Raw genomic sequence first — 16483 nt, 5'->3', positions numbered from 1 at the left:
CGGGGAGGGTGGCAATGGGGGGAGGTTTGGGAGGGGAACACCCACAAGGAAGGGGAGGGGGGAGGGTGATGTCTGTCCGGAAACCGGGAAAGGGAATAACACTTGAAATGTATATAAGAAATACTCAAGATAATAAAAAAAAAAAATAAATAAAATAAAAAAAAATAAAAAAAAAAAAAAAAAAAAAGATTGATCCCACTGACTAAGTTCTCACAGTGTAGTGGGCTCCAGTTGGGCTCTTTATCGAAACTTAAATCTCTGTGCGACAACTCAGAACGCACAGGCTCTTGGAACTTGTGCAGGGCAATGCATAAAGGTGGGGCAGGGGGATTGTGGTGACCCCAAAGGGCTGCAAAAAAGTTAATCAGAACAGTCCAGCTGGCAGCTCGAGCATGCTAGGCGACGGCCTTTGCCAAACACTGATGGGAAGACCTTAACACTTACATGGGAAACATCAACCTGAAGGAGAAATAAATCACTAGGGTTTCGTTACCAACTGAGTCTTAACTAATACATTCCCTATGACTGCGGGGGCCTTCATTTGCTTTGACTCCGACTTCATTCAATGTCAAAATAAAGAAAACTGCTAAAATCGTATAATAATGTGCTGTGGCCCACCTAATGTTCTAGTTGGCATCACTGTTGCTGTAATAAAACACTGACCAAACCAACCTGGGGGAAGAAAGTGTTCTTTGGCTTACGCATCCATATCACAATCCATCATTGAAGAAGTCAGGGCAGGAATCTTCGGACGGGAGCTGAAGCAGAGGCCACAGAGGAGTACTCCTCTCTTGCTTGCTCAGTCCACTTTCTTACAGAACCCTGCCTCAGGACCACAGTGGGCTAGGCCCTCCCATATCAATTATTAGTCAAGAAAAGATCCCACAGATATGGAGGCAGTTCCTCAACTGAGGTTCTCTCCTTCAGATGACTCTAGTTTAAGGCTACTCTTTAGCGTTACTCTTTCTTGACCAATGCTGGCAGAGGCAATTAGAGGATTAAAAGCAAAAGTTAGAAAAACAAAACCCAGACATATTTCAGATATCTCCATGAGGAAAGATGCTTGTGTCTGTGACTGAAGACCAGAGCTCGATCCCTTGAACCCACATAGTGGAAGGATAGAACCGACTCCTACAAGTTACCCTCTGACTTCCGAGCACAGGCTGTGGCATGCATGCCCCCACACAGACATACACATGCCTCCCACCCTTACAAATCAATGTTTTAAAGTATTTCCAAACATTTGAAAGAGAATGCTTAGATGACAGCTTGCGTCATGTTGTGCTAAAGACTTTGCCTAAGTTTCTTAGTTATCAAAACAATTTATAGGATAGAGTTTTTCTCATAAAAGAAGGGGAAAAAAATAAGCCCTATGCTTTAGAATCAGTAAAGTCTTTCCGAACATGTCCCTAAGACGGCTGCATGAAGGAACTATAAATTTCAGTTTGTTGCTTCCTGCTCATGTTGGCAACAGAAATGGTGTATTTGAAGATAAATACTATTGATGACATGTGTAAAATGCTATGATAATAACTATTTGACAAAAAAATAAATAAAAAGGGCAAAGGGTACAGGTGTCCAGCTAGAAGTGCCTGAAAAGAAGAGTGAGAGAGTAAAATGTTCCAAGTGTCCATTGTCACTGATCCTAGGTCCATACCTGGGCCTGTGTCACACATCCCAGAGTATACTTGTTTTGTTCCTTCCTTGTTTGGCCATCATCCAGATATGTCAAATTAAAGATAGGGTCCCAAGTCTGACTACTTCTTGGTCTCTCATAAAGTCCTCATGGGTAATTCCTACCTTCACCTCAATTTCACCAATTGCTGTCCTTTTCAGAAAAAAAGTATTAAGTGAACCTCCGAATACGATTCTGGCTTTAGGTCTGGCTAGTTCTTGGCTTCCTTTACTGCCGATGTCAATGTAAAGTTTTAGAGTTGCCTAAAGTAGTTACTGAGCTCCCAGCTTGGGTTTTTTAGGTTCCCCAATACTACTGCTGGTGCCCATCCCCATGAGCTTACAATGTGACAGCTCACATCATTTCCCCGGGATTTCAGAATAAGGATGTGTTTCCAGCTACACACAGCTAACACACAGCATCCCCACTCAGTTTTATCAGCCCCCAGAGCTCATCCACTGTACTTCTGCATTAACTAAAAGAACTGCATCTGTGGAGTCATCGGTAGCTCTTGTTTTTCTGCTTGAGATTGCTACTTGTTTCTTCTGCTGTCACTTCCACACATTTAGATAACAGGCTTTAAGATAAACTCATTGGACATCCATCCCCAGGTAGAGAAAAAAGCCAATAAATGTCACAAGTGGCTTCTATATTTCTGTCTGAGAAGTGTCAGCTGAAAAGACAATTGGCTTTAGAAAAAAAAAAAAAAACGAAAAAAGGAAAAGAAAAAAGTTTCTCTGCCTAAGAAAGGCAAGTAAGGCAATGGACTTACTTTCCAAAGAGTCTGGGGTAAATTATATTACTTGCTGCATAAAGAAAGAACATTTGCTAACAAGAAACACCAGAAGAGTCATTACTTCAGGGCAAAACCTAAATAGGGCTCTGGACCTAAATAGTTCTGTATTCTCTGGCCTGCTTATATTTAATATGCATTTCTTTTAGAAGTTAGCTGTACGAATCAGTTAAAAGGGTAAAATGTTAATATTAATGCCATTAAAGACTTTGGGAGGTTTACTGTTATTTGGTTAATGTGCTAAAGTTTAGAATTTTAAAATCAAATAGAAAACATATTTGACATCGCACATAGGCTTTGCCAGTATTTGAACAAAATGTCATTTATGGTCCTATTAAGCAATTTCATAAGGCATATGTGCTTACAATAGAATTTAATGTCCCTTGATTTTAATATGACGTGATTAAAATGAGCACGCAAGTGAGGTAAGTATTGTTTATTGTTACCACAATTTACTCCCTAAGCAAAGCGGGAACTGGAAGAGTCTGGATTGGCTGCTCATTATATGCCAGGAACAAAATCGCCTCCTCAGGATACCAAAGCACGCTGAAGGCCATTCTGATGGACTCTGCAGGACACAGGCATGGTTTTGCTTCATATGGCTTTTCAGAGAAATCTGAAGCCCTTTGCTAAGCTCTCCTACTAGCTATTTCATTGGGCACAAATAACAGCAACAATATTGCTAGCATGATATACTACTGAGATAAAAGGACAGGGCTGGAGGTAAAAATACACTACATATAGAACACCAAAGAATCGTCTAATTTTCATTTAACAGAAAACATTCTAGCTCTGCTAGCCTTGCTTAGACCATACCTAAAGCTTCTGACCACACAGCGTGGCTGATACATAATTTCCCTTGCTGAGAGTATCACCCTTTAATAGGGAAGTATTTTAAGTTTATAATAATTAGAATTGGATATATCTTCCTGCAAATTGATGTAAGGCCAAAACACAGATCTCTTTCTATTGACACAGCACTATAACATGCACACTGCATGGACACCCAAACTTCATAAACAGGCAAAGCACATGTCCTATGTGTTATCTATTTATGAAACACAGATACTTGTTTGAAAATGGGAGATATATAGCAAATATTATTTTCACTTTTCATGGCTAGGCTTTTGGGGCCTCAAGAAAAGAGAAAGACCATGACTCAGGTTCTTCACAAGTTTAAGACAGAGACAAGATTTCACTCAGTTGAGGTTCAAGGGAGGAGGCCCAGGGTTGGGAGTCAGAGACTGTCCACAGACTGGCCCAGAGCCATCCTGGCACCACTTAACATCACAGACTTCTCTCTAGTTGCTTATAAAAACAAGAGAGTAGCACTGCTTTCTAGGAGGGAATACATACAGTCAGCAGGAGACTAGTTTTCCCTCCATATAGACTTTTAACAAAGAGGTAGAGAAGGACAGTTGCCAGGCCTGAGTACCAAGAGAGACGCTATCTAGATGCAAATTCTCTAGAACCAAAGGATTAAAGGTCGGTACCCCCTGCGGAGTTCTACCTCATTCACTTGCCTGAACCGCAGGCTCCCCAAATGTTTCTGTTGGTGCTGATGCTCTTCTTCTCTGTAGGCCATCCCTGTGTTTTAAGGCAGGCACGCACATGTGGACACTTGTACCCAGACCTCATCTGCTAGTAATGCCAGACACATTCCCAAGTCACAGGATTACCCAAAAATACATTTCCTATTAGTCTTGATGGTTTCATCATTGCCACTTTGACAAACCCTGCTATAAGACAGATAAGTTATTTAAACCCATAGTGACAGGAACCACCTTTGTGACTCAATTCTATGTCAGTGTTCAAGGTCCTTCAGAGTTCTGGTTTCTCCCACCCTCCCTCCCACCCACCCACCCTCCCTCCCTCCCTCCCTCCATCCCTCCTTCCTCCCTTCCTTCCCTTTTATCTTTCTTTTTGATTTTGTTTGTTTGTTTTGTTTTGTTTTGTTTCTCTGGGACAGGATCTCACTATGTAAGTTGGCTGTCTCAGAACTCACTATGTAGACCAGGCTGGAACACACAAATATTTTCCTGTCTCTGCCTACCAAGTGCTGGGATTAAGGTATGGGTCACTACTCCCAGTCTGTTTCCTCCTTTCAACCAGACACCTTCTCATCAAGTTCCATATTCACATGTCCCATAATGGAGTCTATGTCCCTCACTAAATTACATTATAGAGACTCCATCCACAGTCAGCTAGGCAGAAACCTGGGAAGCAAGTGAGAATTTCCCCTTTCCACCAAATGCTCAGGATTCCATATTCTAAACATCTTTTGAGTTCTTACTTTTTGTTTTATCATGTTCCCATCGTGGTTGACTCTGTGATGGAAACTGCCTCAACTCTCTCCCCACTGCCCTCACCATTGTATTTTTTTCTCTCTACACAGACTCTACACTGTTCTCAGCAACACCAACACTTAGCCCCCTTTGCAAATGCTAAGTGTGAAATTCCTCAGCACACAGTAGAAACCAGCCACAGGAGCCTTGGCCAGCCACCTACTCTCTTCCTCTCCTTCATACTCACCAGGGTCCACAAGCCCATGACCCCTACTGTGACCCAAACATTCCTATTTCCAGAGCTGTGCTAGGCTTTGGGATGCCTCAGCACATTGAGGGGTTGTTCTACCAGCCACCACCAGCCTCATAATACCAGCTTCCACAGGGCAGACATCAGCTAAAACGTGGTGTAACCCAGAGCCTGCTAAAACTGGAGGCCCTATAAGGTTAACTGAAGTGATTCGTCACCTAGAAGAGAATCTGAAAGGGACATACCACTGACAGCAGCCTATGTTGACACTCAAAATCAGAATGGTCATTGTCCTTGCTGCCTGTGTGCAAATGCTATCTCACATGGAAGGGCCTCCTGGTGTTTAATTAGAAAACAGAGAAGCCCAAGGAGCAAAGGGCACCAGATGCCACCCTCTCGATCTGGATGTCAGCTGTGTTCTGACCTCGATCTACACTAACTGTGCTATCACCCGCAGCTATCAGTTCTTCATTACATAAAGGAAGAAACATGCAGACAGGCATCCGAGGGGTTCTGCTCCACCAGCACTGACCATTTCAGTAACGCACATTCATCGAGGTTTTACATTTTCTTACACCGAGACTCTCACGGGTGGTGTGTTTAGCATCACTTGCGAGCCACTCCTGGGGTCCGGCAGGCAACGCTTCATCGAAAAAGCTCTGCAAGTCTCCTAAGAACTTTCAGCTTGTTAAGAGTCTACCTGTGAAATGACGGTTCAGTCCAATGACATAAATGTTTGCGGTGGCAGTTATTGGAATAATAACACAGAGTTTATCAGACAGGAGCAGCTGAGTTAAAATACAGATCACACAACCTGAGCAGCTGTCCGAACCAGAGAGCACGGCACTGCAGTGTTGCATGGAAACAAAGTAGAAATGTGACCCATAAAGGTCCCTCTGGTTTTATTTCTTTAATGAAAACTAAGAAATTCCACAGTTAGGGTTTTTTCTTTGTTTGTTGTTTATGTATTGTTTTAGATTTATTTACTTTGTGTATATGAGGATTCTTCCTGAGTGTGCACACAGAAGTCAGAAGAGGGTGCTGGGTCTTCATGGCTGTTCTGAAGCACCATGTGGATGCTGGGAATTGAATCTGGATCCTCTATAAGAACAAGTGTTCTTATCTGCTGAGCCATCTCTGCAGACCCCAGAGTTTTAATTTGTAAAAGAAATTCATATATTAATGTTCAGAGTAGCTATTCGCTATATGTTATTACAGAAAGAAAAGTCTTTTAATAAATTCTTGAACTATTTAAACTGTGCATATGGCTAAAATTACAATAGAATTTCACAAACTGACTTGTTTCAGGGTTAATTCAATATGGCCACTAACTTGCTCAGTGTCTCTATTTTATTTCTGGTACACATTTCATATCACATGTTTTGGTTTTTCCTTTTAGGTGCTTCTTTGTCTGAATACAGTAAATGTGGAACAAACTGTACAAGGTAAACTATAAAAGTTGAAACAATAATTCTATTAAAGGTAATTACTCTTAATGGTTTTGTTGTTGTTGCTGTTGTTGTTATTGTTGTTGTTTTGTTTGTTTTTTGTTTCTGAGACAGGTCTCATGTAGACCAAGGTAGCCTCCAGTTCACTATGTAATCAATGATGAACTTAACTCTTGCTTCACCTCATAAGAGCTGGAGTATCAGGAGTAGCCCCCTTACCCACTTTATGAGTTACTGCAGATGGACTCATACACTCTAGACAGCATTACCAAATGAGCTGGATCCCCACCCCATCCTTTATATTTGGATAAAAATGATACCTTTCAAGCAATTGTAATACAATCTGTAATCCTCCTCTTTGGATCTACTTTATATTCAGAATATATTATGAAAATTTTAATATTTTAAAACACTCTTCTAAAGTTTTTAATTGATCGCATAACTATTACTGAAATAGATCTATAGCCAACACTACTGATTTTAGAAATCTTTCAAAAAATTTTGACTCCCATTATTTTATTTATTTATTTATTTATTTATTTATTTATTGATTGGTTGATGTGCTGCGTGCTATGAGTTAGCCACAAGACTGCATCGTTCAGCACTGTGTGAACTTTTGGTCAGCAGTGAACCACTAAGAACTTCTAGTACCTAGCCACTTCATAGTGGCCATGCAATCATAGAACAATGCTGTGCTCGTGTTCCTGGTGACGCTGGCATCAGCAAATCTACGGTGCTGCCAGCTGTGCAAGAGCAGAGAAGTACAAACCTGTGACGTGGTGACGCCATGGCAGTGGTTCATGAGTTTCCATCTTAGCCTTTTATATTAATTAATACTCCTTTCACTTAAAGAAGAAAAGTGTATGCAGCCATGTTTACTCCCTGTTCCACTGGTAGGAGCTTCTTGTAGCATATATTTCCTGTGTCTTATTTTCTCTTATGCTTCCTTAACTGTTTTGTTCATCTTGGCTCTAAGAGAAATAGCCAGCATCTTCTACATGTACATATCACGTAGGTGCATAGTGGGCTAACTGTCTAGGTTTGCACAAGTACGCTCAATCTCGGGAGTTTTCACAATGACAAAACCCCCTCCCAGTGACGAATTTCTGAGATCTTATCCTGGTTGTTAAGTAACACACGAGTCTACACTAATGCTGTTGCTAGCACCCTACGGCTTCAATGTTCCATGTTCATTATTGAGAAGAGTCGCTTTACTATGCTAAATAAACTGCCATTAATTTAGTATCAGCTGAACTATAGCATGTTCTAGAATGCTTTAATTTAAAAAAAAAAAACTTTGGAAGAAAAACTGAAACTGTATTGAGATAAGACATCTTGCTTATTAGACAGACCTCTGGAAATGCTGTAGAGATGCCGGGGCTTGTCTACTCTTAATGATAATACAAGGTGCTTCGAATACTTTGTGGGTGATTTGGTAACACATTACGAAAGTGCATAAATGTTTACCCTTTGATATTGCAATTCTTCTACAAATATTATCCAGAGAAGAAATAACTAAGACACAACGAGTCACATACACAAAGCACAGCTCTACAATAGGGAGGCTGAGCAAATGTCTGTGTCCATAAGTGAAAGGTTGCATCAAAGAGCCAAGACAGCCTCTCAATGGTGAGTCAGGCAGCCAGAAGTAAGAGCCAATTTCTTTATAAGTGACTGGGGCACAATCTCTAAACCGTCTCCATATATCAGAAAAGAAAGGTTGAGAAGACTGTAAGGAATATGCTTATGGTATCTAAGGAAAGCAATATAATATATGTGTGTATACATTTGTACCCACACACTTATATTAAAGACAAAGATAAACAGCAACTTTTGAGAGTAGGGTAATGAGATGGGGCATCAGCTAAGCCACCAATCTTGACAACCTGGGTTCAATTCCCAGAATTCACACAGTGAAAGAAAACTTACTCCTGCAGGTTATCATCTGACCCACTCCGCACCCCTACCTCAAAATAAATGAAATAATACCCAGTAATTTTAAAATATTTGAGGATAGGAGGGAGCAGGGTGATTGGGACAGTGATAGAAGATGGGCTTCTAGGTTTGGTAAAACTGTGTAAGCTTTACGGAGTTTAAACATATAAAAAATTGCACAACTAATGCATGTATTTAGACAAGCTTAGAATAACTGGACACTTTTTTTTTTTGAGTATATCTTGTTCTGCAGGTGGGAATTTGGACTTTTTGGGTTTGGGTTATTTATTGACAAAGAACCATCCAGCAATAAGCACCTCCTGAATTTTTTAAAAATATCAAATGATACTGAGGCTCTTCAGCAAACAGCTGACTCCAGATCTAGAGCAAGACTAATAAAACCGATCTTCAAACACTACAGAGCAAGATAGCCAGATTTTATTAAGACTAAAAATAGAAAAACTTGGACATCAACGACAGAGCCAGGGCATCACTGTGTACAGTGATAGGCACATGTGCATTCACTTAGAGAACTATACGTTACTCGATGACTAAAGTGCACTGGATTAGAGAAACAGCATTCTGCAGTCCTCACTGAACCACTGAACCGGCAGATCTCAGAGGGACCAGCACCCCCATGCTCTGCACCCTGAAAACTGCTGCAGAACTCATGCTCTCGGGACTTGTATAAATAATTTGCAATGAAAAAGTAGAGTTTTTAAAAGGGAGAGACTTTCAAGTATAGACATGTAATGGCTCGTAAAACTTAGGTGAAAGAGGATGGGGAAGATTCATTTTCCACAGTGTTACCATTTAAATCAAAAGTGAGAAAAAGTTTACGTTCTTATATAAATCATAATCTACTTTGTAAGATACAGACATAAGGGGGAAGAATGTTTGTTCTAGATGCTTTTCAGGTGGTCAGTAAGCAGTACATAAAGGGAATCCTTACCATATAAGTTTTTGTGGCATCTTCATTTTCAAACAAACGAACCTATTACACATACATACCTATACACACATAAAAAAATCAGATAGAATAAAATCATAAAGAAAGGTGTATTTATATAGGGAAATGCTTTTTCCTGATTAAACAGTGAGGCAATCATCAGTATCATTTCATCTGTGTACACCAGAAAATATTTAACTGAAAAAAAAGCAAATCTGTGGGGGGAGGGGAGGTTGTTTTTAATGTATGCAAATGGATTGCAAAAGGTATCAACTTCCAATGAGAAAACACAAAAGCAAAGCAATTAAAAACAATTAAAAATGTTAGAGTCACTGGCTTGGCTATTACTGAGTAGGGTAGTTGAGCTGGTCAACTACTCCAGTAATCTACCCATCACTGTATCCTAGCGCTGAGCTTACAGATGTGCAAGCTTTTTCCTATGTGTGTGCCCTCATGTTTCAAGACAAGTACTTTATTGACTGTGCTACTTCCCTATCTCCACTGGTTTAATTTTTATTAAGCAAAAATGATTATCTAATACATTGAAAATGTGTACTGTCATGGAAAAATGGTGGAATGCACCTTATTATTCTTAAATGCTCCATTAACACCAAGTACCTTTTTAAAAAGTTTCATTAAAATTAAACAATTTTGATTGTAAAAAAAATAAAGTTAGAGTCTACCCAAATATTTCATATATAGATCAAGCCTGCCTCTCTGTCTGTCTCTCTCTCTCTCTCTCTCTCTCTCTCTCTCTCTCTCTCTCTCTCTCTCTCTCTCACTAAAATAGACAAGCATCACAGCCTAACCCAGAACAGGCTCCTGCCTCCCTCCCCCTATAAACAGAAGAGAAGGGAGAAGCAGATGCAGAGAAACAGCCCTGAGGTAGCTCCCTGCTGAGACAAGTAGCCAGTGCAGATGCTCAACATCTAAATAAGCAACTCAAAACACATCTTAAAATTGACTTCAGGGTCTAAGGACACCAGCCAGTTGGGTGGTCCAGAGACTTCCTAACCCCACTGGCAGAAGACAAAGGTGTGGCCTGGTAAGTGCTGCCCCAGGGACACGGAGGAGCACTTACTTTTTGCTGGCCTCCCAGACATCGGTAATGTTGGAGAAAAGGTGATGCCTCTCTGTCTTAGTCATTGTATCAGTCAGTTCTTTAGAGTCTTTAAACATCCGTATCAAGATCTCCAAGCTGAGTAAGTAGGAGTGCTCTGACGATATGACTTCAAAGATTGCCTGGGAAAGCAAAAACATGAGTGCGCTGTTAATCACTTCAACTGAAGAATTAAACACAGGCTGCACTGTCGTCTATAGGAACAGCGTGGGAACTGCATCACCACACTACCGTCCTCAGAGAAGACATGTGTACCCAAACTGAGGACTGTATCTGCCTGCACACAAGGAGCAGTGAAAGAGACAGGATGACTTTCTACCAGGACCTGAGGTCATGCCTTTGCCACAGGGAACAATCTATGGAAGGAAATAGGGCATGTCATAAAATCTCACTGTGACACTAATTAACCTTTGGGGTCATCTCCTCCAGCCCTGCTTTCAAAGCACACTGCTGCAGGGAGCATGAGAATTTACGATTATCTTCTCAACAACTGTCCCCTGCTCCCCTCTCCTGCTTGTTCTCTCTGTCTTAATATGAGTAATTTACAGTCAACAGCAGCGTATACTGTGTGGCATGCCGGCACCTACCCTTAGAAGGTTCTTAGCAGCCACAGGAATTCTTTTATGTAACTCATTCGGCTGAAAGTAATTCCATCGGTTCAACAAGCCACCCCCTCTACACTCATTAGTCTCTCGAGGAGGAACGAAGCACCCTTGGCAGAGACCCTTGGTGACAGACACCAGGTTTCTGATAACTATGAATGATGAAATGGCAGGCCACGTCTACAGAGACACCAACGCCCTGTGTAAAGAATTCATCTACCACTTCAACGAAGTCAGACTTAATGGGAATGCTTGAGGAATTTCTCCATGTGAGGGTGGAGTGTATGTGTAAGCATTCTTACAAGCCTGGGTACCTTGACCTCTAGGTCTTGATTCCTTCAAGCCCCTGCCCCAAGAGAACAGAGGACAGCAGCTGGGTGGGAGGAGGACAGAGACGGGCAGGGCAGGTGGATTCCCTGCTGCAGGAGACTGGAATAATCTCATACATCAAGTTAGCAGAGCTGACCTAAGCATTCGCTGCCCTTTTTAATACCTGTAAAGTTTTGGAGGTCTTGACATTAAAATGCTGGTCTAGCCTTGGCTAAGGCCCAAGGAAATAACTGACATAGCTACTTAAAGTTTTTATTTTTTACTTATTTTTTAGAAAATTATTTTTAAAAAACTGTTTAAAAATTTCATTTTAAAGAGTAAGAGCACGAAGAGTTTGCCTACTGTCCCAAATAAATAAATAAATAAATAAATAAATAATAAAGAAACAGGGAAGAAAAAGAAAAAAAACTAAAGAAAATTCTCCATTCCTGAACAAAAATAATGGTAATAGATGCTTGATATATTTTGGGCCTTGGAATGACTTCAAATATTTTCAATACTCACACCCAAAATACAAAGACAGACAAAAGACGTATTGAACTCCACAGCAGAGATCACACGCAAAGGCAAGCGCTATCTCCGCCGTGGAAGAGTTTATGGTGATAATGGCTGACTGTGTAACCAAGGAGACACTGACTAACTAGTGCAGAGCAAGCAAGGGTAAGCCTGGGGAAGAGACAGGAGGTATGAGTGTGAGACGGAGGCGGACAAATTCCAATGCATAACATTAAAAAGTGGGATGTTTTTCATTAGACTTCAACCTTTAGAGAGATTCTTGAATATATAAATAAGGAAAGAGAAGTATTATTTATTCCATAATATTAACAGAAAAATAAAAAGCCCTAACGTCTGCCAACGCTTAGTGAATCTGACATAGACAATCAGAAGATGGAATGCCACAGACTTAAAAAATGACCGCCATAGCCAGGCAATAGTGGGGCATGCTTTTAATCCCAGCATTTGGGAAGCAAAGGCAGCTGGATCTCTGTGAGGTTGAGCCCCCCTGGTATACAGAGTAAATTCTAGAACAGCCAGAGCTACACAGAGAAAACCCGTGTCAAAAAAAAAAAACAAAAACAAAAACAAAAAACAAAAACAAAACAAAACTGGCCATCACAGACAAACCCCAAATATACTGCCTGTGAAAAATAAGCAGTGTAACATTTAATGTGTATGTACGCACATGGGATACAGGATTTAAAAACACAGAGTGAAGAACACACAGAAACACGCAATTTAACTTCTTTCTGCAGAAGAAAGGAATTGAATTACGAAAAACCCAAGATTTCTATCATGTTTTACTGTCTTTGAAAACTGTGGGGAAAATGAGCTGTGCTGCATCTGTTAACTTCACCTCTGGGTCCCACCTCAAATGCTATGCTATATTCCTCAACCTTTTCAAACTTAAAAATGTTATTATCGTGTACTCATATTTCTCCTTTATTCCATGCCATGTGAGTGAGACGAGAACACTGATGTATCTGTGCTGAGTTAATTTACCCATATGTAAACGCACATGTATGTACACGTCCTAAAATCTATAACATGAGGGAAAGTAACACCTTCAGAGTGTTAGAAGAATGAGCAAAGCCGGGCAGTAGCAGTGCATTCCTGTGATCTAAGCTCTTAGGAGGCAGAAACAAGGGATGTTTGTGAGTTTGGAGGTGGCCGCGTCTACACAGTGATTTTACAAAAGCCAGAGCTCCATGGAAAGACCCTGTACAAAAAAACAAAACAAAGAACGAAATTTAAGTTGTACTGAATTAAATGTCAAGTTATAAAGTCCTATCACTGCACTGCCTTTTTAAAAAAGTAAACTTCATTGTGAGGGCACTTCTTAATTTACAGAAAGTTTGCAAAGATATTCCATAAGTCCATATATACTCTTCTGTTTCCCCAAAGCAGTGTTCACGATGACGTGATCCGGGTGTGTTGTATAGAGACAATACAGTTTCTGATTTTGGCTTTTTTGGCCAAAATCTAATGTTGGTATTTCAACATATTTCTTCCACGCACTTTGTTGTTTCAATACAAATGCTGTTAAGACATTTATATTTTTTTTTCTGTTCTGGGGGCTAAGATATGTGAAGCTTTTATTCAAAGATAAAACTTGCTATGTTCATAGAAAGAGAACAATATGTTTCCAAACACTGGACAAGCACATACAGTAGGTGAAGACAAAGTACATGCAGTCCTATGTCGTCGACCGTACCTCCTGTCTCTTTCTCTCCTCCTGGCTCACTGTCTGAGATAGCCCATTTCTTTTCACCTAGAAGAAAAGGCAAAGCAGAGTTTATCTCACTGAATTTAACATGCTTCTACATAAAGCATGCTTTTTAAAAATGAATTAAAAGAAACCATACAAGATGCGGAATTAGCATAGTTCAAACACACACACACACACACACACACACACACACACAAACAAACAAACAAACAAAAAAAAAAAAACAAAAAAAACCACAATGGCATTAGTTATTTCTGGCCATTTCTAGAATATCAAGTTACACGCAAGTCATAAAGAAGAAATCAGAAATCAAAGAAAACGATTGGTGGCTCTGAGAGCTAACTGTCCAAGTTTACACAAAGACGTTGTTTTATCACTTAACCATTGGGATGTCAGGGTTCTTCAGAGAGCTCTTCCCACCACCTGGCCAAGCAACTGTGGTCTCAGCAGATTTAACTGACAAGCGAGGACATCAATCTGCCGTGCTTTGAAAGCAGCAGTGTCTCCAGGATTCAAAAGTATCAGCCATGTGTTTGATAGATGGCTGTGGTGTCATCGTGGGGTGGCTGAAATGATCATCTCCACTATACACCTAGATGACTGCCGGAGCTCCCATCAATATCCAGTTTCTAAACCCCAAAATCAAGGTGGTCCACCAACTCCAAGAAGCAGGGGCCTGCTATTCTTCTGGCATACCTAACAATTCCTCAATTTTCAGCCAAAGGTTCACCTAGCAGAAGGTTGTCCAGAAGAGAGACAGTCACACCCTGAGCATGACAGCTGCTCCTTTTGGGCGAGAAATCTATAGCAATGAAATTGGACCATCTTTAAACCCTTTGCAGTCTTCCTTCCCCCAAACATTAAGAACTGTTTCTTGGGCCTCTTTATTAAACCTTTTCCATCTTAAGCTTAAAGACCTAAAAGAACGTGTCTGATAACTATTACAACCTTGAAAATTCAAAATTCACCCAAAATAAAATAAAATTGTAATTATTTGATATCCACTATCATCTGTGTAGAAAACAAACCAATTTCCTTAGCAGTTGGACAGCTCATATTGTTCTCTTCTCTTCTTGAAATCATATTTTTATGACAACTTCCCACCAAAATTTCATAGTGTAATATTAAAAGTTTGGGTTCGGATATCCTATTAATCACCATTGGAGTACTTTGAAACCAGAGATACTTTTCAAGTTTATTTTTCTGAAATTCCCTATAATCGCTGAGCTCCAAATATAAAGGAATCCTCCTGAAACAGATGATCACCACAGATGTCATTAGCAACCTAGGATTAAGGCAGCACAATTACTAACATTTTGTGAGGTTGTTTGGTTGTTTGGTTGGTTTTTGTTGTTGTGTGTTGTTCAAGATACGCACAGTCTGAGTGTCCTGGAACTTAGTATAAAAGCCTCAAACTCACAAATATCCACCTGCCTTTGCCTCCCAAGTGCTGGGATTAAAAGGCATGGGCCACTGTGTTTGACAATTACTAATTTAATTCATTAAGATAATTAAATATTTATGAAGACAGCTGCCACTAAGAGTCAGATTCATGATGCCTTTAACCAAGAAGATCCCATTAAAGCCAATATTTCAAACTTACTCTTGCCATCTTGTCATCGGGATCCTCTTGGGGTCCTAGATCTTCAACTCAGGACAAAATGCCATGGAGAGATTTGAAACATGTAAGAGAAATCTCTCTGTGTATCAAACAGGCAAGCAGGCAAACGTGAAAGGGCAGATGAGAAAGGAGCCCTGTCTACTTTTAGAAGAATACTCAGACATTGGAGGTCTAGATGATGAAACCTTAAAAATAGCCCTGGTCATCATTGCAAGATCTTCACCAGGTCCTAGGGGACTGACACATGCCCTATCGTGAAGGTCATTGGATCATAATTCTCTCTCGTAGTACTGTTGGAGAAACTGCAATCTCGCCATTGCTTTAATTTGCTTTGATAATGATTTAGAGAGCAGTAGAACAGAGTGAGTCCCAAATCAATAGTAAAATCAATAATCATTTAACACATATTTGATGCTAGGAACTGTGTTCAGCACTTCATATATTTTCCCATTGGATTCTCATAAAAAATTCTGGAAACTTAATAGTGTTCACAGATGGTGTCAACTGAGGCTTGGGATCCAAAAGAACACAGCTACAAGGATGCAGCCTATGCCTGCCCAACGGCAAAGCTTCACTTTTAATGATTTATACTGGCCCTTGCTCTCTATGACAGGCACCCCTATCTGGGGCTAGGCTATCATCACTAAGACTCCTTCTCATGCCAGGCCTGTACCCAAAGTTCCCATGTGTTTTTTGGACCGTGCCTATCATGGAACGTTCTTATCTTACTCCACCATCCTGACCTGAGGTCAAGCTGTCAGCAAGAACTCATGGGTAAAAAAGGCTTCCATACACGTTTTAATAAGGCAGGAGACGGGCCAGAGGATGAAATCCTTCAGAGCTCTATTTGGTAAGCCTGGGCAGGAATTTGACAGGATTTCCTGTCTGACAAAGTCCTGGTGGATGGATGTGCAGGCAGGCACGGCGCCACAATCCCTGCAGGTGAGGTCATCAGCAGGCCTTGCCACACTACTGGCTTCTCTGCCTAACTGGAGTTTACATCTGAAAGTTTTTGGTGGAGGAACATTAAATACTGTGCTTAGAAACTCACAGAATGGCAGCTGGTATTTCTGAGGGTGGAAGAGTACTTCTTCATCCAATCAAGGGGAGCAAAGATCGGCTAAAGCAATCCCCCTAGGGAGGGGGAAGACGAAATATTTCGAAGAAGTTGAATTATCAGTGCAAAGAAGTATCACTTTTCTGTAACACTAACGCAATGAATGACAAAATATTCCTTTCACCGAGTCA

General features: G+C 40.6%; 1 protein-coding gene across 1 annotated transcript in view; it reads right to left on the bottom strand.

The window, feature by feature from the left end:
- Window positions 1-16483, bottom strand: part of Arhgef26 (Rho guanine nucleotide exchange factor 26) — a 118463-nt gene that overhangs the window by 76333 nt on the left and 25647 nt on the right. Inside the window, 2 exon segments of the mRNA NM_001427682.1 lie at window positions 10417-10577; window positions 13600-13656. Coding sequence (NP_001414611.1) covers window positions 10417-10577; window positions 13600-13656 — 218 coding nt within the window.

This window comes from Rattus norvegicus, chromosome 2, assembly GCF_021556685.1.
Source record: "Rattus norvegicus strain SHRSP/BbbUtx chromosome 2, alternate assembly SHRSP_T2T, whole genome shotgun sequence".
NCBI classification, from domain to species: Eukaryota; Metazoa; Chordata; class Mammalia; order Rodentia; family Muridae; genus Rattus; species Rattus norvegicus.
This window is presented reverse-complemented; position numbering and strand designations above follow the sequence as displayed.